Raw genomic sequence first — 23,080 nt, 5'->3', positions numbered from 1 at the left:
AAGTTGCTTATCGAGTTTATTTAGTTAAAACTCGTAAATATTGACAAGAGGCATCGAGGAGCAGCATCCACCGCGGTCAAAGTTTGAGTTGGCGAATGATTTATGTCGTATACTCACTTCTAGCGATATGGGCGGCTCTAGCTGGAAGTTTATTTACTCCTCTATTTTTATTTATCGTGGGAGAGTGCTGATTTGCTTACTTTTGAGCTAAGAGGGGATATTAAACAGTATTTTCAACGAATTCACGCAATTTTGGCATTTTTTTTTTTATCAAAGCTTAGAACAGTAACAACTTAGAACAAAGAAACATGCAAAAAAAAAAAATGCAGTGTCATATTTAAGCATAAAAATAAAAACTTTAGAAAAGATGATTGAATCAGAAGTAAAAATCATATGAAAAGTATACGAAAAGGAAACGGAAATTTTCAAAAAATAAATGGCTAAGTTTGGCTATTGAAATCCTTAAAAAGATACGAATTTCTGCACTGATTAGAAATTCGAATTTTTATTTCAAAATATTGTATCAGTATTTAGATGATTTTTCCACTAAAAATAAACGAGAATAGTCAATATAAACATAAGAATTGGATGTCTAAAGAAAATCAAAATTTTAGAAGAGTACTTATATAAAACAGATCTACAATTTTTTTTCCTGAGACATTTGGTTTTTAGAACTGATTTGAATGATTTATGGGCATATTTTTCTCATATAGTTTTGAGAAAATTTCTAGAATGTTTGATAATTAAAAATTGATTCAAAAGTTATGTGTATTTATTTCCAGCAAATCAGTCCAATTATCTTTTAACAAACGAAATTTATTTTTAAACCGACGTTTCGATGTCGTATGACATCATCTTCAGGGATTCTACAATTATTTACGTGTAATTATAAAATTTGTGTGTGATGTTCTCTTATTTCTGACTCTACTTACAAAAATTGTTGTTGCTATTATTCAAAAATTTTGATCAATTATAGACTGCCATCAGGACAGTTAGTAATTTTGAAATCTGGGAAAAAATCACAGAAGATTGTTTTCATTTTTTGATTCTATAAAACATTTGAAATTCAAAGAAATTTTGAAGGCATTTTAAAGTTTAACCAATTCTTTGTTATTTAACAGCATAATTCATAATGTTTTGCTGATTTCAACAAAGTAGTTAAATGGTTGAAAATCTTTAATACCAATAGCTTGAAAACTTTTCTCAGTGATGTTAGGGTTTATTCTCCTTTATATTTAAATTTGGATTTGGAAAAATTGAATTGATTACTCAAGGGAACAGTATTTTGGAGCCTATGTTTAAAAACTGGTAGATTTTGGCGTCCCAAACTCTAATTTGAATGATGTCGAGTATTGAGTGAAATCAATTAATGATAACTAATAAACTAAAAAAAAGATGAACTAATAAATCTACATGAAAAAAGGGTCTGAATTTGTCTTTCATACTTCCTTCAATCAAGGAATAATATTTTGAAAAAGATATTAATAAATAATCTAAAAGAGTTAAATTCTACAGTATTCAAAAATTTTGAAACATATCATCACAAATACTACTGACAGTACTTATAAAAGTTGGGAAAAAAGGCTTTATTTAATTTAATTTGTCAAATCCTGCAATTAAGTTTAAAATAAAAAAAAATTAAATATGTTTTTGTATTGTACAGAATGCGGGTAAAGGAAATAAATTGAAATCTCTAAAAACTTTTGTGGTCTTGAGGAAAGTTTATCATTGCTTTATAACATTTATTTTCAATTTATAAGATTTTTGCAAAAGATTAAGAAATTTCTAATTGAAGGAAACACAATTGCTCATTTGCTTATTGCTTATTGCTTTTTTTTTTATTTTTTCTTTTCCCTCAAGAATTGTTTTCCCGTTAGATTTCCTACCGAGATTGTCAAATTTACACTCCTTACTAAAATCCCTATATCTCTCTTGTATTTTAACCAAAATTTACAAAAATTTTAGTTTTGGAAACCTCGTGATGTAACTTCAATATGTACAGCGCTTCAATATTCCGTTATTCAAAGGGTAAGAAAAAATCCAATAAAACATGCTTCGGAAAATAGACTGAAGATAAACTACGAAATCTTTCTAAAAAAAATCACTTTTGTTCCAAGAATGCTGAAGTTAGAAGCTATTCATGACACACAAGGATCTATTTATTTTAAAATTCTAACACTTTCAAAAAATCGATTTTTTATTTTTTTAATTTTCTTATTGTAAAACATTTCAAGAATGTTGTGTCAAATTTTCAAGTCAATTGAAGCAAAACTGTAGAAATTATAGGCCTTTATCTCCTCCTATCTAATACTGCAAGAAAGCAAGAGCAGAAACTTCAAACGCGTTTTTCTCGAAAGCACATTTTTAAAGTCCGTGGACATCGTCATTTGAAAACTACTTATCCTATTCTTTTCAAATTTGGAACATATTTTCTACATATAAAACACCAGACCCCAACGTTTTTCTTTTCTATTTTTTTTTTTACTTTGGGGAGATTTTATAGATAAAAAATTGCGGATTTTTTCGTGAAAAATCGAAGTTTTTACTTCAAACAGCCACAAAAATTTTATGAAATTTTTTTTAAGTTAAATAAAAACGTTGGGGTCCAGAAAAACAACTATTAAAAATATTTTGCTCTGATTTTTTGACTTCAGATGATTCTGTGCTGAGATACAGTGTCCACCGCAAATCCTGTTTTCTAAAAGGCATCCTAGAAAGTGCTCCGTCACCGGCTCATTTTTCAATATTTTTCTACGAAAAAATTACTAAATGTTCTTTTAACAATGTTTTGTATAATGCAAAAAATTTGAATACATTTGTTTGAACGATAACTCTAAAAAAAAAATCGTGAAAATGGTGTTTTTTTTACCCGTTCGACCGTACCCCCCCTTAATCAACGGAATGTTTTAGCAAAATTCCGAACATAAACTTTTCAATTGAAAAATTAAATGTAATTAAAATAGCATTTTAATAAGAACTTCAATAATGGTCGATATCTGCATAAAAAATTAAGAGATTTGTCGTTTACTTTAGCTTTAAGGAGAATTTTTGAATCGTTGAATCTTTAAATAGTGAAACGGTTTGGACATAAACTTTAAATGAATAATTTTCTAATAAATGCCTAGCATTCTTTAATTTAACTTAATTTAATTTAATTAAATTAATTTAAAGGTTAATTAAACAAATTCACGAAAATTTGATTAGCTTTGATCAGGCCGAACTAAAAGCCATCGTCATGAGATAATTTTCAAACAACATTTGAATTTAAATATCATGGATAATTTCATGGATAAAAACAAGTGATTCTCGTCCTTTCAATTAATAAAATTTGTCTCTTGTATGAATATATGTACAATAAACTGAAGTTTTTCGAAAAAATGCTGATGACGTTTTGTTCTGTCTGCTCAAATTCCGACCATTTTTCCTCTATTATATATGTAATTAAATACTAAGAAATATTTTTAGATGAAATATCAAACAGAATGAAATGGCGGTTGTATGGAAAAAAAGCACATCACTTAATGACCTGACCTGAATTCACCGAGTATAATCAAAACCATTTCTGAATTGAATTCTTACTTTGCCCATTTTCAGTTTTTGATAGAAAACCTTTGACTCATTTTTTGTTTTTGAGAATCGGGAATTTCGTGAAACCAAGCGTGGAAATGTCGGGAAAATGCAGAAAATGAAAAGTTTAAATTGAGTGGCCACTCTGATAAAAGTGGTTTAAGTCAGGAGTGTCATATTGACACTCAAGGTCTGATAAGAGAGTTTTTTTCTGGGCTTTCAGGGAGCGTCCATGTAATGATGTCAAATTAAAGATTTCATGAATTCATTAAGGGTTCCCGGGAAGCAATCTTTTTACTTGGATGCATCCGAATAAAGCTACAAGTCGTCAAACTTCCAATGATGTCATATTGATACTCAAGAGTAAACTAGGGTTAAGGAAGAAGTTCAGAAAGAGAAGGTATAGGCATGATACTTAGTGGCACCCCAGCTAACATTTAATAAGGTATATCGCAGGAACAACAAAATTATTCAAAGTAATATACCAGATAAAAAGATTGTATTAAACTTACCAAAATAGCATATAGCCACAAAAGTGGAGGTGATATATCTTCAATGACAAGATTAAAACGATTTGATATCCCCACAAAAAGCAAAATATACGATTCTAAGTAATTGGATTAACATGAAAAAAAAGTTCCCCGACCGAGATTTGAAATCCAGTCCTCCGAGTCCACCGTCCGGTATCTTACCACGATGCCAACACATTAATTGATATCATCCACGCTATATCTATATATGTGGGATTTGCTTTCTACGAACCGCTCAAATGAAGAAAGGGAGAGGAATAGAGCGTCAATTGAAGGACCGCCCATTTATCGTAAATCAGTTCACTCAAATCGTTTTTGTCGAATTAGCATATTCTCAACTTTTTGGAGGCATATTTAGGAGTTCACTCAACTGCTATCCTGTAACAGTATTTTGTACACCGTTTATTAGAATCACCTCAGTGTATATGAGCGGTGTCTTGGATAAATCTTTTAGTACAACTTGATCAACTGTGGCATTCTTTCTACCTTTCCCACTAACTCTTAGGTTCGACCGAAACCCATTGTGTGAGTTTGGCGACTTATCCAAGGGATTGGTAAAGCCACGAGGAGCTGACTCAAGCCTCTTTGTTCGTTGGGCTTCATCGAGAGCAGTTGAAGTTTTGTACACGCAGCAGATTTTAAGTGTTTCCGTTTCCGTTCGATACAAATGGTAGGCTGCGGTGAAATACCACATGGTGGAATAGTTTGTAAAGATTTATTATAATATTTCCAGCCTTTATTTACTGTCGCTAAATGTATCATCGGTACATACGATGAATAGCGTGTTTGAAAGTGAGTGATAAGAATTTTGTTAAACAAAAACGAAATACTAAATGATATCCATTCTGTACTAGAACTGCTCTAATAATACCACATTAAAGCTACAGCAAAGAGATCTATCCGTTAGATTAAAGAAGATCATCAGGTATGACCATTGTCCGTTTTGTCCGTTTTTCGTGTGATACATAACCTAATCGTACACGTGTGTGTAGATTAAACCTTCACACGAAGGTTTTTTTCTGTAGATTCTACAGTTCCGTCGTCTCGGCCAGTCGCTTCCGAATCCAGCCTCTTGAACCGAGTCTGGCCAGTGGGAGAAAACAACGTTTGGGCCGAGTGAACGGCAATAGCGTGGTCAAGGTCATCCAGGCAGCTTGCACGTCCGTAGGAGGTACCAGCAACCACCTCCGAGCCAAAGTACCCCGGTCGGTTAGTGGTCGAAGACGCAAGCCATCTGGCTAGCGTAAAAGCTGTGCTCACCAGCCGAATCAAGCCGTAGGAACTCCCGTTAGGGTTCCGAGCTAAGGGTTTCCGACACTTCCGGGTCGGCATTGCATGCTGTCATCCGTCCGTAGGGGCACCAGTCTCTGCCCTGAGCCAGTGGACACGGCTACCGTGGATTCCCCATCGGGTTCTCCGATCGGCGATCCGAATCTAGCTCACGGGTTAGGCCAGGTCAGTAGGAGCTCCCATCCGAGCTCTGAGTCAACCAGACCAAGCCTCGGTAGTCGCTGAAGCCGTTCGTCTGTGGTTCGACCACAATAATTGTCACCACCGAAACGGAACCGTGGACAACTATCCGACTGCGTCGGCAACAAATAAGGTCAGATCTTCTCTAGACTATAAGATATATAAACATTATTATATGAAACATTAACAGTTTAGTTCGACCAAATATTTATAATATGGTTTGCAAACCCAGGGTAAATAGCCTCAGGTTACAATTACGGATATAATATTGTATTCATGTTATGTTTTGATTGAGAGCTACCGAATATAAAGCTAAAATGGTATTTTGTGAGCGAAGCTCATTTGGACAAAGTAAGTTTTGGGTTGGTTCGTCTCGTATTGCAAATTCTATACTTTGCGTTTTGGGTTTCGCTTAAGAGTATTTATCCTTTTCCGTCCGCTTGACCCGCCCTGAGAGAAAGTTTAACTAGCTGGGCATCCAACACGCCGTCTCACATCGGCGGATGATCTCCGTCGTTGGCGCACAAGTGAGGTGGTCATTAGCATTGCAGGTTTGCGGGACATTTCGGGTAACAACTTACTCTATACGGTTTACATTCTCCCCCAGAGTAAATGTGATTACAATCCGATTCAACTTTTTTGGGCAAAGCTTGTCGTAAATGAATGATAGAAAAACACTCAATACCAACGTGTTTACGATCGTTATTGAAAATGTCTCAATATTCGATTTCGATCATCATTTCTATTACGATTTCATGTTTGCTGGGACGTTATCAAAACACGTTGGAAAATTGTGATTGATTGAGAGTTCCTATACACTTTATATTTAAGAATATTTAAATCTGTCGTGAAACCGATTAATTTTTTCAAGCTCAATAAAAAGTTAAAAAAAAATAATATGCAATTTAAGATTTCAAATTCATAAAAAATGAGGAACAATTGACTCCGATGTGAGAAATTCCACGAATCATAGATTCGTAGACATTAAAAAAACTGGTTCATTGTTTTACTACCTCATCAAAGAACTCCCGACTTACCCGTGAGATGATGATACCGGCGATGCTGATGCGCACTTTGGGTCCTTTGAGCAGCCGATATCGCAGATCCACGCCATTCCAGAAGGAAACGAAGTACCGCTTCACCTGGACATTATCGCCTCCGTGTAACCGATACCCGTCGTAATCCACGATGACCAGGATCTCCGGATAGATGGTGGTGTCCAGCACCCGCGATTGCTTGTAGTAAGCCTGCCGTTTGCTGCGAAATCGCTTCTGTAACCGGTCCGGTTCCATGAAGGCTGTTCCGCGGAGGAAGATAGAGCAAAGATAACGACATCAACAAATGTTTGCTGGTTGATCTTACTAGTAGGGAAGCGACTTGAGTCGAGTGAATGATTTATTAAGTTTTCTACAACACGACCGCACAGGTGTTAATTAGTCTGTAATATTCATCAAACCGAGCGCTTCTTCATCAGATTTCAATTAAAGGCTCTTAGTTAATAGAGATATATGTGTATCGGTTATCTTTAACGATGGCTTTTATCATCTTTTGAGAGCATTGGTAGTTTTCCAACATGTTTAATTTTTTTTATTTAATTCAAAATTGGTTTTTGGTCTCAAATAGATAAGATAAATAAATTCATCTTGAAAAAAATGTTACAAAACCCTTCCAAACATTTTTTTAGTGAAACATATGGAACTATTGACTGTTTAGGGATTGGGTATTTCCTCTAGTTATAGAAAAAAATCAACATGTTGAGAATGATAGAATATTGTCGATATATAAATAGTTATTTCGACATTTCGAGCGAAGCTACCGACGTCAAACTCAACTCAATCTTTTCTTTGAACCGTACGCTTTAGATAATTAGTCAACAGAATCGCCAACCCGCTATACAATAAATACAATCGGTTATATACTTTCATGAAAAGAAATCTTCAATTAGTACGACTAACCACTGAACGTGGCTTTATACAGACATCAGGAATTAATTTAACAAAATATAAACCTTTTGTATATTGGCACAAAAAAAATTACCTGTGCCAAATTTAAGCTTAATTGGACTTGATTGAGGGTTTTTCAAAGTGTACAGAGGTGCAGATTATTGTCCCTCAAAAATTTCCCAAAGGAAGTCGGAAAAAATGAAATTTGAATTTTGATGCCAATGCCTTAAAAATGCAAAAACATCGAAATCTGGTGTTATCTCGAAATACAATTTTTTGGTCAAAATTTGACTATGATGCTGCTCAAATATTTTTCTTCCGAACGTCACAATTTTGATTTTTTCACTGAGGCAAACATTTTGTTTCAATTCAATATCAAAACACTTTCAATATTATGCGATTACACCATCATTTGAACAAAAATAACCTCAAGACGCACTTTCACTTCTAATTTTCTAATCCCTATTTTTTTTAACGAACACACACACACACATAGGATCTCAGTGAAACTTCATGTTTCTTTTAAGAGATCTTTTTTCCTTAACTCTAAGCGCACATCTTTCGAAGTAATGATGGCTAGCATCTTACAAATGCTAAAACTACCAGACCACAGAAAGTGTACTATGTATGCCATGACCAGGATTCGATCTCATAAACTTTGGCGTAGATGACTTGAACTCTAACCACTATTTACGCCAAGGCCGCTGGCAATTTTTATCCCTTTTTCTGTTGCAACTTTATTACATCGAATAGAAAACTCGACCAAACGACGACTGTCTAAAAAGTGAAATATTTAACGATTTTGCAATAGATATTTATTGCAGAATCACATGTTATCATTTTAAAGCATGGTATCAACCTTTTTCTGGGCCAAACATATCTTCAAACTGTTTGAATATAGTCTTTTATCACGACTTTTTGATAATTTTCACTTCTTACGTAGGTATGTATACCAATAAATACACAAAATTTCCACGGGCGGAGGGATAAAAACACGTGCGCTGCCATCAAGGCAAAGCCTAGGGAAGGATCAAGCAATATGCGCCTATTAAGCAGAATACTGATTTAATCAAATATTACATCGGATATGTGTACAAAAACTATATACACATGAGCTGACATCTGTTTTCTATACATTGGAGTAAATTTTTTGTTGAAATCTTCTTCCGTTTTTGAGAAATTGATTTTACTATAACTGTTGTCAAAATTGTCGAACCTCAAAACGTGCGGGCTAAACGCGCCTATTTATGTTTTAGATTAAATTTCTGTTTTTTTGACAATACTTTCGTATACTTTCATTGGAAATGCTAGAAACTGATAACTTTCATACGACAAAGCTGAAGTTTTATAAAAATCTTTGTCTTTCATAACTTTATGGAATAATCAAAATTTAGGGTTGCCATCATATGGAGGAATTTCATTCCTGAGATAAATTTTATCAAATCTTTTTTGATATATTCGATTTGCTCTTAAAATTTTAATCAGAGCTTAGATTTGATGTTTTAATGATAAAAATCATATATTTATTCTATTTAACCTGTTATTTAAGGATAACGGCATTTTACAAACATGTTGGGTTCTTACAAAAACACTCTCTTATTCCACTTTCCCATCATTATGAAACCATCTTAAAAGCATAAATATGTTTTACTCTTAATGTTCATTTGAATTAAAAACAAAAACCACCCAACTTTTTGTTTTGAGCTTATTTACGTATAATTTTTAAAAGTCAAAATATTACATCAAAAGGAATCAAAACCTTGTATGAATTTTTTAATTTTTTGAGTTGGTTCCTTCATAAATTTTTTTCTTGCCTTATGTTCGAAGCGTATCACCCTCAAAATGCATTGATTAGATATGTTGTCTTGTCAGCCATTTCGTCTAACGGCCGTAGGCGCATTTAACCCGATAGGCCCATTTAGGAAACCTTTCCCCTACTCCTTCTTCTATTGCGTTCTATCAACTGTTATGAAACTTCCACTACACAATAGAATTGTTTCCAAACACATTTCCCTTGAAAAAATATTTTGCTAGAATGCTATTTTCGAAGATATGATAACTTTTCTCTGGGTAATTAGAGCTAAATCAATTCATGCGCAAATCGTTCTGGAAAACACTGGCAAAAATTGAATTCTTGAGAATATTTCATATAAGAATAGTAGGTATTATTTCAGATCTACCAACCTGCCGCTTTGATATTTTTGAGATTTGGGGTTTACATTCCCCACTGTGGAAGGGTCTGCTAATTAGTGTAAAGTGTGACTGCTGATGGCAGTAGGGGAAAGGTTTCCTAAATGGGCCTATCGGGTTAAATGACCCTACGGCTGTTTGATGAAATGGCTAATTAGACAGCTTATCAGACCAATACATTTTAAGGGTGATACGCTTAGAACATAGGGCAAGAAAAAATTTTATGAATTTACAAACTCAAAAAAAAATTAAAAAATCATACAAGGTTTTGATACATTTTGATGTAATATTTCGACATTTAAAAATTATACGTAAAGAAGCTTAAAACAAAAACTAGGATGGTTTTTGTTTCTTACTCAAATGAACTTTAGAAATTAAACATATTTCAGCTTTTGTGGTGGTTTAATAATGATTATATAGTGGAATAGTAGAGTGTTTTTGTATGCCCCCATCATGTTTGTAAAATGCCTCCGTCCTAAAATAACAAGTTAAATAGAATAAATAAATGATATTCATCATTGAACCTTCAAATCTAAGCTCTGAATAACATCTTAAGAGAGAATTGAAGATCTTAAAACAGATTTGATTAAGTTTTTCTCATGGATGAACTGCCTCCATAGTATGGCAACCCTAACTTTTGTTTTATTCCATAAAACTATAATATACATAGATTTTTATAAAACTTCAGATTTGTACTACGGAAATTATTACTTTCTAGCAGTTTCAATGAAATTATACGGAAATATTGCCCAAAAAACAGAAATTTTGTTCAAAACATAAAAAGGCGCATTTAGCTCGCACGGTTTGAGATTCGGCATTTTAGACAGCACTTATAATAAAATCATTTCCTAGGAAACAGAAGAAAATTTTAACATAAAAATTACTCCAACGTATAGAAAACAGATGCCTGCACACGTGTATATAGTTTGTGTACACATATTCGATGTGGTATTTGATTAAATCAGTGTTCTGCTTAATAGGCGCATATAGCCCGCTCCTCCCCTAATGAAAAACAGTGACCGGCACAAATAACCAACGGTAAAAATGGAGAATATGGTAATAATGTGTCTAAAGAGGTCGTCGGTGAAAATTTTTATGCGAATCAATGCAAATTTGTTTGCAGATGATAAAAGCGACATTTTTGACGAGAACTTGGAATAATCCATGCTAAAAACGGGACATATTCAAGAAAAATAGAAAATACATTTTTAAATACATTCTTTAGTAAACTATTCTTTAGTAAAAATAATGACCCAAGCCAAAAAGCGTAGACAACAGCAGTATTCTTTTGATCTACGCATGGTTGGTCATCTTCTCCCAAAAAAAAAAGACCCTAAAGATAACAACACTGTTTTCAATTCGGCTTCCGAGTGTTACCTATCCTCTTTCGCTGATCGGGTTTCACTCGTTATCCGAGCTTTGAGCGACTCGGACGGAAAATGTGTGAGAGCTTGCGCATTTTAATGGGAGAAAGAGAATTCTAACCAAGAGCGCTCTAGTGTTGCAGTCAATTATTTAGACTCCCACTACACAACGTACAAAAAATAACGACAATTTCCTCCCCGCAATCAGCGATGCCACTTCAAATCATTTGGGGGGAATGGAGATACTTGATTCATTTTTCTTATTTTCATCATATCTTTGGGAAACATTTAGAAGATCGCCGTCTTTTGCATTTTTGACAGCGTGTAATTTCAAGTTTATATGCTGCAGAATTTAGATCGATACATGAAGCGTTTCCTTGTGAATTAAAGAAGAAATGTGATAGTTAGAAAGTTAAAGGAGACTTGAAGTCCCATTGACTGTTTTGGCCATATTTGAATTCATTCCACAGTTTATAGGTGTCAGACAAAAAGAATTCTAACAGTTTGTCTAAAACTCTATAATCATTGCAATTATAGGCGCAATTTCCTAATTTGTAGAAAAATGCACTTTTTGAGTCCTTTTTAATAGGAATTTACATAATAAATATAAGCCATTGAATAAATATTAATAATTTCGTGTTTAGCGATGATCAACATTCATTCAGAAGAAAGATATATATTTTTGGACTCGAGGGATCGAAAAAACCCAAAACATACATTTTGGAAAACTTTTTCTTTAAAAAATTGAGAGTTTACTATTGCTTTGAAAATGTGGTATTAAAAAACACATTTTATACTCTAACGATTGACATATTGAAATTATTATTTTGATTATATTTTTTCGAGTGGGTTATATTTTTTCAGGTTTGTTGTTTTGCTCTATTTTGGAAATTTTCTAGAACATTCGATATATGTAAGACATTCCAGTTTCGAGATATAGCGGAGTAATCAAGTATCTCCAGGGATCAAGTTTTTTTTTTTTTTTTTTTTTTTTTTTTTTTTTTTTTTTTTTTTTTTTTTTTTTTTTTTTTTTTTTTTGTAGCGGCCCACCACACTCCCCCACACCAAGAGGCTCAATTGAGCCCCCTGGTAATGGACGCTACTGTTCTCAGCACGTCTGGCAGCAAAACAAAGAAATTTCAACGCGAACAAAATTTTAATCATGCTGAGAACACAAAAGTTTATTATTTACTGCGAGGAAATGTATGCTATAATTAAACAATATTACGATAAGGATCTCAATGGAAGAAAATTTCCTTTAAAGAGATCCATTTCTTTTTTTTAATAATGTTAACTAATCAAATATTATGCTACATTTACTTAAGTTTACTTATTAATAGTTAAAAATACGACAAAAGAAAACTACGATGCTACAAAAACAAACAAAATTTGATTTAAAAAAACTGGTTGTTGATCGACTTTTTTAACGATTCAATTTTTCTTTTAATAACTGTACTACTTTGACTTTAAACATGGAACGGTTGTTGATGGTCTTTATTTCAGTAGGTGAAGCGTTGTATATTGTAGGTCCTATAAAAGAAATTCTTTTTTGCCCTAAAGATGTCATGGATCGGCATCGTTGCAAGTAATTATTTTGACGGGTATTGTGGGTTCTTAATCCCGTAGTAAAATTAAGGTTTTGGTTATTGCTACTCGAGTGTATATTATCATGAACATATATAACGGTTTGCAAATTACAGAGTTCGGTTATTGGAAGAATGTTGTGCGTTCCCAGAGAGTATAGCTGTTGGGTAGGAAAAAGCAGGGGTAGTCTGAAGATGTTTTTCAAACATCTATTCTGTAGGGTCTGAAGTTTTTGAAGATGTGACAAGGAGGCTCTTCCCCATATCAAAATAAGATAGTTTAGATGAGACTGAATAAATGCATAGTAAAACTTTAAAAGAACATGTTGGGGTACTAAGTTTCTTAATTTCCACAAAACACCGCAAAGAGGAGAAATTTTTTTTACTAGGTTCTCTGTGTGACAACTCCAAGAAAGTGTTTCATCCAAGAAAATTCCTAGGTACTTGAAGTAGTGAACTCTCTCAATAACAATTCCATCCATAATTGGGTCATTATTTGACAGTATTTTTTTATGTGAAGAACGAAACAACATATATTTGGTTTTTGTATAGTTTAGAGAAAGCAAGTTGCATTTAAAATATTTTGATAGTAACTTCAAATCATTTTCAATTTGTTGAGTTATAACATTCGTTGATGCAGCTGAATAAAAAATAGCTGTATCATCAGCAAATAATCGAGCTGTGCCTTTCAGTGGTAAATTACAAAGATCGTTTACATACAAAAGAAAAAGTAACGGACCAATGTTGCTTCCTTGGGGTACACCAATATCAATGTTTCTCAAATCGCTTCTAGTATTTTCGATCGCTACGAATTGTTTCCTTTCCGATAAATAACTGCGAAGGATGTTGTTAGCAGCACCTCTTATTCCGTATTCATTCAATTTGGACAATAATATGTCGTGGTTTAGTGTGTCGAAGGCTTTTTTAAGATCCAAGAACAAAGCACCAACGATATTCTTTGAATCAATTTTTGAAATAATAGAATCAACTAACTCTGTGATAGCAATTAGCGTACTCGATCCAGGTCTGAAACCGTACTGCAATTTGTACAGTATATTCAAGTATCTTCATTCTTCTCTATTCTTATTGAAAAACTAATACTCCGACAAAAATCTGCACGCAAATGTACACTTTCTACAAAAAGGTCATGAGTGTAGAATATTATTCAAATCTGTTTTTTTTTAAATTTTGTTTGACTGTTGATGCCATTTCTGTTCGCTCAATTTTTCAATAATTAAAATCAATAAATTTTCTAAAAGTTGTTTTTTAAATCCGGAAGCTACTTTCAACTGTGTTATTATTTCGATGACTTGATCTGAATTTTGTCTTTTTCCTTATAAAATGATCCATCGATATCCTCAAAATCTGTCTTCTGTGCTAACAGAATCTGGACCAATATATTTTGAAATAATTTGTAATTCTTAAGATAATTAGTGTTTTTGGCTACCAAGCTCACTGCTATGTTAAAAAATTTTTCTTTTAAAAATACTGCCAAAGGTGGCGTTTGGAGCAGGGGTGCCAGGTGGTTTCATCAAAAATCAAGATTCGCGTTAAAAAAGCAGGGTTTTTAGGACACCAGTAGATTGGTGGAAATAAAATGCAACTCATCTTTGATTGCATAAATAATGCTTACATAACGGTGCTGTAGAGTGTAGACGCTTTCATTTATGCAACAGAAGAGATTTACTTGTCGGCTGGCTTGCAGTTTACATCGAAAAACACCATTTAAATATCATCTGAACCTTAGAAATCCATCAGTGTAATAGGTTTAACTGTTTTATTATAGATTTGTTTGATGTTATTAGATCTCATCATTTAACAACAAATTCAATTATAATTTGTTACTTATTTACTCATTTTTATAAATCTGAACAATTCAGGACACTTTAAAGACCAATTTTCAAAAATCAGAACAATTCGAGGGTTTTTGAAAAATCAGGACAACCTCTCGAAAAACAGGACAAATCCTGAAAATCAGGACACCTCTGGTACCTTTGGTTTGGAGAGCAGTATCTTTTCTCGTGAACATACCAAGAATAAACTGTGTTAGCTCTCAGATTTCTCCTCAACACAATGCGCTATAGATTTTTCGCGGAGTAGGGAATTTTTTTCATCAGCGGATGTGAATGCTCTCGCTCACCCTAATGTGTTGATCTCACTCTTGATTGCAGTGCGATTCATTTCTCTCCGCCCAGCCTGGGGAGAGCAGACGAAAAAAATTGCACTCTCTTTCACTGGACAAGCCGATCTGAGGAGTTTTTTTCCATCCATGGATCTACATGTCCAAAACCAATCTTGGGCCCATCCCTAGCTCCAACATGAATTTTATTTATAAACACGATGTGGTCAGTGAATCATCAAGGCCAAAATTTTAAAATTATCTTGAAATTACCAGCTTTCCAACGAATTCACTGAAATTTTTAATGATTTTGAGAAACTGAAAATATCGACATAACAGATGGGTGGATTTTTATTTGTGCCGGTCACTGTAAATACGAATTCTAGGAATCCAACTCACCATAATCGCTGGTATCATCGTGATTTTGTTCGTCCACCGTCCGCTTATAGATAACGTGATGAACACTTCCGTCCTCCGCCTGGGAGATTTCGGTTGGCACTGGTTTTATCACTAGTTGATGTCCTATACTACCCTCCTGGAATGAGAAAGAGAACAAAAAAAAATCCATCAATTGGCGGATCGTTGATTCTTAGAAGTCATGACATTTGCAAACGATAAAAATCAGACAAATGTCACATTAATCTTTCACTCTCATCTGCTTCTTTCTTCACATTTCAATCCAAGCTTGAAAATGCAAAATTCTTTCATGATCCTGCTATCGAAGTATCATCTTCAATTGATCGCTTCGATGTTAGTCACGCTTTTCTCATACTGATTCATAGTAATTTAAACCCTTTCTTCATTCATCAATTTCTATCCAATAGATTTATTCTCGTCCAGAACAAACGATTAATGTCACGTAATAAATCCTTACCGGAATCCGTTAGCTGTCATCATTTGTGCCTCTAATTAAAATGTACCAGAAGCACCTTTTTGGCGTGCTGGGGCCAAGAATGACTACAATAAGTTCACCCGTTTAGGTTAGTGGCAAGCGATCGAAATCAATCGATTATGCATCGAATGGACGTGAAGCGAGCCCTCTCGTGATGTCCATATTTTGACACGCGATCCCTCCGCTTCGATTGAAATTGATATTCTGATCGTGGCTTCGTAACGATATGTGATGTTGTGTCTGGTGCCCCGGTGGGAAAATTGCGTCACGTCCTTTCTTCGAAAAAAGGGTTACTCAATCTGAGAGAGCGAGCTCACAGGAGAAATTAAGGTAGATATGTGTAAGGTAATGGAATTCATTCTTGATTTTAATAATATCATTTCAATATGTTTGCAAAAAATTTTGTATGCGTGGTGGCAAGTTTTATTATAAGTGCTTTTTTAATATCGAAGAATTTACTAAGCAAATGTTAAACTAAATAGATATGCATGTATGTATATCGCAATCAACATTTTCAACAGTGTTTGACTTAATAATTACGAACAGAGTTATCGTTTGCTCGATTCAAAAGGTTTTGGGTATGAAATATTGTTAATGAATCAAGAAAAATCTCTCAGAATGAACATTTATATGATTGTGATGAAACCCTCATTTTAAACGACTTTTAATATATTTTTATAGGATTTTTTGATAACTGTATAAAAATATTGAAAAAATTTAATTTTTTACCTTAGCTCTTGTACCAAATTTATTTTTGAATTAAACAGTATAACTTTTACTGGTATTTTCATTTTATATTAAGATACGCAGATTAAACTTGAAATTTTGTATAAACAAATGCAAAGTTCTGTCTAGAGTTCGATTTACTGATTTATCGCAATTTTTTTTCTCTATGAAATCTATGCTGTTTTGAAGATTTTTTTGCAAAATTTTCATAAATATGTTTGATTTTTTTTTTCTTAGTTATTGCTGGTAATTTTTTTGAATTTAAATGCGTATTAAAATTAAAAGAAGTTTTAGTTTATAATTTAAAAATTTTGGCCAATTGCTGTACCAAAGTTATTTTATTAATAGAAATCTTTTATGTTCCCTTATTGTAAAAAAAAGAAAACCAAATTAAAAAAAATATCATGAAGCGCTGAAAAAACGACAAATAGATATTAAATTACAATGCATTGAAAAAAAGACTTCAAGAAAAAACTCTCATAAAACGATGCCAACAGATAAACCTGCTATTAACAGCTTTTATCAGGTTGCTTTAAGAGATATGGATTTACGCCTTTCGCAAAGTCGTTTAGTAAAAGACTTCTTTTTTTTTCTTAATATAAATTGGCACGTAAAGGTAAGATGGCTCAATTCCAGTTGAAAGAAAAATCATGTTGATTAAAAAAAATATATTACAACTTCTTTTAAAATATTTCAAAATTTATGCACCTGAACATTTCTTTGAGAACTGAGCACTAAACTGACTCAGAATATTGTTTAATGGCCAGGATGAAATTTTAAACTTTGAAAAAAATTCTTTACACATCACTAGGATCTAGATTTTAAAATTGTAACTTTAATGTTAATTTTTCTAAAAAAGATTTGAATATTCGAAGTCCATTTCAAGTTTCAAATTTACATGCAATCAACATCGAAAATGCACAAAATTAAGATGAAATTTCTGAAACCCATTAACGTTTTTAATTAAAATGCTCTAACTAACTGATATATACTCCAATCCTGTTTTATATAAATTTATGGTATGGCAAAATCCGAGCAATTGTTTCCAAATTTCCATTTCAAAATTCTGGCAATACCCGGGCAAATTTGGTCAAAACACTGAATTCAAAGAAAATGAAGACTTAAAACACTTGAAACAAACACCCTCAAATGGTAAGCAGGAGATAAGGAATTAAACTCAAAAATATTGGGGTTCTCGCAGAAATTTAAACTTTCCTGCGATTAACATGTAAATCGTCTAGTTATTTCATCGATCTAAATGGTTTTCTGGTTTAAAAAAAAAATTTTAATGAAAGGCTTCTTCGGATCGTCAGTATTAAACAATTCAATTTCTCAAGATCTTTGAAAGTGATTTGAGTCATTTTCCTACGTTTTTGTGCTATTGGTGTACTGCCGCTGCCGGCAAGTCTGTCCCATATGCAAAAACAACGAACCGAGAAAAACGGCTTTGAAGATTTTTATAAACTTTCGTGGATTTCTCGGTCAAAACTTTACCTTTTCTATTTCTTTCTTCACAGATATTAAGATAATCGTTGAAGAATTTCGCCCAATGTTGTTTTGCTTTGAAATTTGTTGATGCAGAGGAGAAAATAATGATGGGACAGCCTTGCGAGTATATTTCGCATGCGTATTAAATGTACCCGCAAAGCTGTCCCATATTTGGCTTTTCTTTTGAGAGTTGATCATTTGATTCTCTCTATCTGTGTTGTATTATTCACTTTACTGGTTGTTTACTGATGAAAATATGTTTAAAATGATGTTTATAACATATTTAGATAAAGATAACGTAAGTTTATCGTAAGAATTGAGTAGGTCTAAAATAAAATCAATAACAACGTTCCATGAATAAAACAACCTGTACGTGTACCTTCATCTTTTGGAAAGTTTTTCGGTCGATTATCTTTTTAGAAAGACTATAGATACCAACAAATTAAACTAATGCTGAATCAGAAACAGCAAAGCATCTTGGCTGCAAATATTTAATGAGAAAAATCAATACAACATGACTTACGCGTGTGCTACCAGGTACGCGTATTTTGGTTCATAGATTTTATGGAAGTCCAAGCAGCAAGTAACAGCATGACAAAAATCTAAAAAAATATGGCTTTGTAGCTGACTATTTTCCATGTTTTACAACGAACAATTCAATAAGCCTCATGCGAGATAAAAAAAACAGTTTTGTGAAATTTACCCTTTAGGCAGGCTAATCATAGATTGTAAAAATTATGGAAATTGTTATATTTGACTTTACTGTACTGTTTTATCTAGTCTAACTTTCGTAATTTTAATGAATGCTTATTTTGTCGCACACATTGTATGAATATTTGTAAAATTAACGTAAATTAGAGGAGCAATTTTAAAGCATTCGGTAAAAATAGACATATGGGACAGCTTTGCGGGTATATTTCATATGGGACAGACATGACTTGGTATTTTTTTCATATATGTTGAGAACAAAGTTATGAAAGTTTTTAGTCTAAACTGAAGAACTAACTGTATTTGAACGATTTTTGAGATAAACTGAAAAATGACGAAAATGCATATGGGACAGTCTTGCGAATAGCGGCAGTGTAAACTTTGGTCAAATAATTCTTTGTGTCTGGCAATGAGAACACTTTTGGAGTTGAGTGAAAGCTAACTTGAAATGATGTATGTTTCCACGTAAACATGATCAAAATTAATTTTATGCTAACCTTTCTCATGTAATAATAATATTGATATTCTTCAAATAAGAGGAGTAACCAATATATACAAAAATATATTATTAAGACGTTAGTCATTTACAGCATTAAAGTTGAGCGGAAGCCGCCATCTTGGATTTCAAGATGGCGTCAGATAACGAAATTCGACTTCTATTCATGGTTTATTCCAATTCTATCCTCATTTACTGATCGAAAGGTACAAAATGACCCCATATTGATGGATTCGCAATGTCAAGTATTTATAAATTTTTTTTCAGGCCTATTTTCCATCAATTCCATCATGATTGACCATCAGATTTGACGAGGCGCATTTATTTTAAGATACTATATCATACATATTTTACCTGAAATCTTGACTGGCAGTAGAAAAGATGCTCATGAAAATCACATGTTTTATAAAAGCTTTGGTGACCAAAATTTGAAAGGCTCATATTTGGTTATATTTGGATATATTAGTTCTAATTTTACATTTCACTGAAATAGATTTCTAAATGTTTGTCTACTGTTCTTTAGTCAGTGCATATTTAAAGAAACCATTTTATTTTATTTTAAGATTAAAAAAACTCTTTTAAGAGTCCATTTTACTAAGCAATTTGGCAATTCGAAAGAAAAATGAAATTCTTTATCTGTTACTTTGAGTTGAAATATCACGAGGGGAAGATTATGAAAAATAATCCAAATTTTCAATAAACTGTAACAAATTGGACAAAAGCTTGCATGCAAAAAACTTGCATACTATGTACAACGAAAAACACTGAAGAATCTAGTTATTGTAGATCGAAAATAAAGAAAAATCTCGAATATTAAAGGTAATACAATTCCCATCTTCTACAGATTGACTTTCCCTCTTCAAATGTTTGAATTTTTTGTTTAAATAATCAAATTATTCAGTAAAAAACCTTAAACTTTTGCTATTCTCCCCTTCAGGATGTTCGGGAAAATCGAAAGGGAAGGGGTTACAAAAGAAGAATTTGATATTTGTTCAGGCCTTTTTGGATAAATAATGGAAACATTGAACAGAAGATGAATTCTTGTCTGTCTGTTCCCAAAAGACTCGGAAACTACTGAACCGATTTGCTTAAAATTTGGCACGTGGGGCATTGGAAGCCGGGGAAGGTTCTTATTATGATTAGAGACCCCTCTCTCTCACAGGAAAGGGAAAGGGGGCCTCCCAAACAAAAGACAAATGTTTGCATATCTCAAGAACCGATCATGCAAATGGTATCAAATTTGGCGTGGGAGGATATTTGGGTACAAGAAATATTTCTTCGATTATTACCTCCGTTTTTCCAGTAGGGAGATAGGTAAGGGTCTTACAATTTTTTGAATAGCTCAAAAACAAATCAAGCAAATGGAACCAAGTTTGAAAAAAAATAGGGTACGAGAAATTGTTCAATAAATATTTGGCACTCAAATCTTCTTCCAACGGGGTGATTAAAGAAAGAGAGGGGCTGCCCTACAATTTTTTGCATAATTGAAGAACGAATCGAACAAATGGAAAAAACCAAATTTGACATGGGTGGATGAATTGGATCGATAAATGATTGTATGATTAGTTTGAACTCCTCTCTTCTTCCGATGGGAAAATAGAAGAGGGAGGGGGGGCTTCCATGCAACTTTTTCTATAACTGAAGAACAAATCGATCGAATGAAACTAAATTTTGCCTGAGATGGTATTAAGGTATGATAGATGATTCCTCCTTTAAATTTTTTTACATAACTGGAAAACTTTTCAAGCGAATGGATTACGAGGAATATTTCTGATTGTTTGAGACCTCCCCAATTTCTTTAAAAAAATTAGCACAAATCGAGAACTTATCTCATAAAAAGAGAGAAGTACGAACAGAGTAGTATGATTATTAGAAACGCTTACCTCCTTAAACTGGTGGAGGATTGGAAAGGGAAAGAGGGGAGGGGGCACCCATACAGTTTTTTTAGCATAAATCGAGAAGTTGTCAATCAAAAGAGACTACCTTGTATAAGAGAGGTTGTCTATGTACGAATAATTTTGGACCCTTCCATTTTCAGAGCGGAGATGGAAAGGAGATAAGTTTTTTTCAGAGAAAGGGAAAGAGTGAAGAATCCAAACAAAACATATATTTTAGCATAATTGAAGAACTCATAAAACATACAAAAACAAAGGTAGTAAAAATTTTAGATCTTAAAAAACAAATTTTAAGATCAAGTTTCCTTAAAAAGATGAAATCGTTTCCATCTACAGTTCTCCTATTGAAATGGTTTTTTATGATATAATCTGAAATTTGAAGTCACATTTTGTTAAATTTTTCTAACAAAGTATAATAAATTTAAAAAAAGATTTTTTTTTAATTTTTTAGAGACGACAGCTTTGTATTGTTTATTTTTTTATTTTATTTGGCACATTTTTCTAGAATAAGGTTGCCAGATTACCTGATTTTATCTAGGCTTGTCATTTAATATGAAATTTGGGAAAAGTCCGGCCTAGCACGGTTGCCATTTTCTTTGAAAAAATCCCGATTTTGCCCGGGTTTATTCTCATTCTCATTCTCAAACTAACTAAAAAAATTGTTTTAAAAATTTGTTTTAAGCGTCCAAAACGAATTTTTTTAACAAAATTTCTTTTTCCTATGGGAATTCCGGCTTGCAGTCTTTTTTTAAGCAAAAACGATTTTTGTTTTTATAAATCCAACGTTTCAATCCGTTTTGGATCTTCTTCAGGGACTGAAAATGTATTTTTATAAAGTATTTTACCGATTACAAATATGTGAAATTTACCTAAAAAGTTTCGTTTTCTTGTTGAGGTCGACTCGGCTGGTCGTTTTGAAGCTGTCTTTTAATCTGTTTTTAAATGTTTCCGAATTAAATCGTGTTTTGTTATAACAAAGGTGTTGTGTTTAACTTACTGTGAATAGTTTTTCATGGATAAAATCCGTTTGTCTGGTGTTTTTGGGATAGTTTTTCCTCAGCATCAGAATATGCACAGTCTTCACTTTTCACTTTTTGTTTTGTTGTTGTTAAATGTCAGCTTGTTGTGTGTTTTGTTTTGGGTGGTGTTTTTTTATTTTGTTTTCTGTGTTTTGGATCTTCGTTTATTGATTGTATAGTTTTGAAAATGTTAGAATATGTAGGGTGGATGTTTTCAGTGTCTTTTTTAATGTTTATGGCATTTTTTGTTGTTTTAATGTGGCAGCTTTCCAGCATTCGTAATTTTCCTTGGTTGTCTCCTCTGTCGATGATCCGAACTCCATCGATGTCGAACAGGTGGTTCATAGCTATCTCATGGTCCAAGAGTGCAGTTTGTTGTCGAAGTTTTGCTATTGGGCAAGCGTTTTAGTTCGTTAGTTTGGCAGCGGTGTTGTGACATTCGTTGTTTTAGTTTCACGCTTGTGAGACCTATATAGCATGCCTTGCATTTTTCACCATTTTCTTCTTGAGTGTCTTCCTCTTGATTCTCATCATTATTTTTCCATGTTCCTTTACATTTTATTTTGTATATGACGTTGGTGTTTTCGTCATATGGTGTTTTGTCTTTTACAATTGGAAATAGTGATCCGATTGTTTTTGTTTGTTTGCATGCTATTCTTGTATTTTTATAATCTGAGTGCAATGTTTTAATAATTTGTGTTGTAAGGTTTTCGATATTTGTTAGAGAACGGTAAATGTATTTTTCTGTATTTTCGTTCTCGTTCATAGCTTCTTCTGGTATCGTTTTTTCATATGATTTGTTAATGATTCGGTTTATGAGAGACATAGGGTAGTCATTCAAGCTAAGTTGTTTCCGAATGATATTATTAGCTTGGATGGTTCCTGAATGTGATGAGAACTTCATGACTCTCTTGGCGAAATTAACAGCTACATTTATCTTCTGATGAAGCGGATGGAACGAGTGAAAATTAAGAAATCGCCCCGATGCTATTGGTTTCATATACCAATCGGTGGTGATTTTTCCCTCTTCGCTTCTATACAGTATCGTGTCCAAAAATGGCATTCGACCGGTTGTTTCTGTTTCTACTGT

The 23,080-nt window shown here is 33.1% G+C and overlaps 1 protein-coding gene across 4 annotated transcripts in view; it reads right to left on the bottom strand.

Annotated features, from left to right (window-relative positions):
- The window catches only part of LOC129748797 (A disintegrin and metalloproteinase with thrombospondin motifs like), a 633,996-nt gene that overhangs the window by 149,593 nt on the left and 461,323 nt on the right, over window positions 1-23,080 (bottom strand). For all 4 annotated transcript variants that reach the window (XM_055743549.1, XM_055743550.1, XM_055743551.1 and 1 more), the window contains exons 5-6: window positions 15,166-15,301; window positions 6,605-6,864 (exon numbers count right to left, since the gene is read on the bottom strand). In XM_055743549.1, coding sequence (XP_055599524.1) covers window positions 6,605-6,864; window positions 15,166-15,301 — 396 coding nt within the window. The remainder of the gene's footprint in view (window positions 1-6,604; window positions 6,865-15,165; window positions 15,302-23,080) is intronic.

Source organism: Uranotaenia lowii, chromosome 2 (genome assembly GCF_029784155.1).
Source record: "Uranotaenia lowii strain MFRU-FL chromosome 2, ASM2978415v1, whole genome shotgun sequence".
NCBI classification, from domain to species: Eukaryota; Metazoa; Arthropoda; class Insecta; order Diptera; family Culicidae; genus Uranotaenia; species Uranotaenia lowii.
This window is presented reverse-complemented; position numbering and strand designations above follow the sequence as displayed.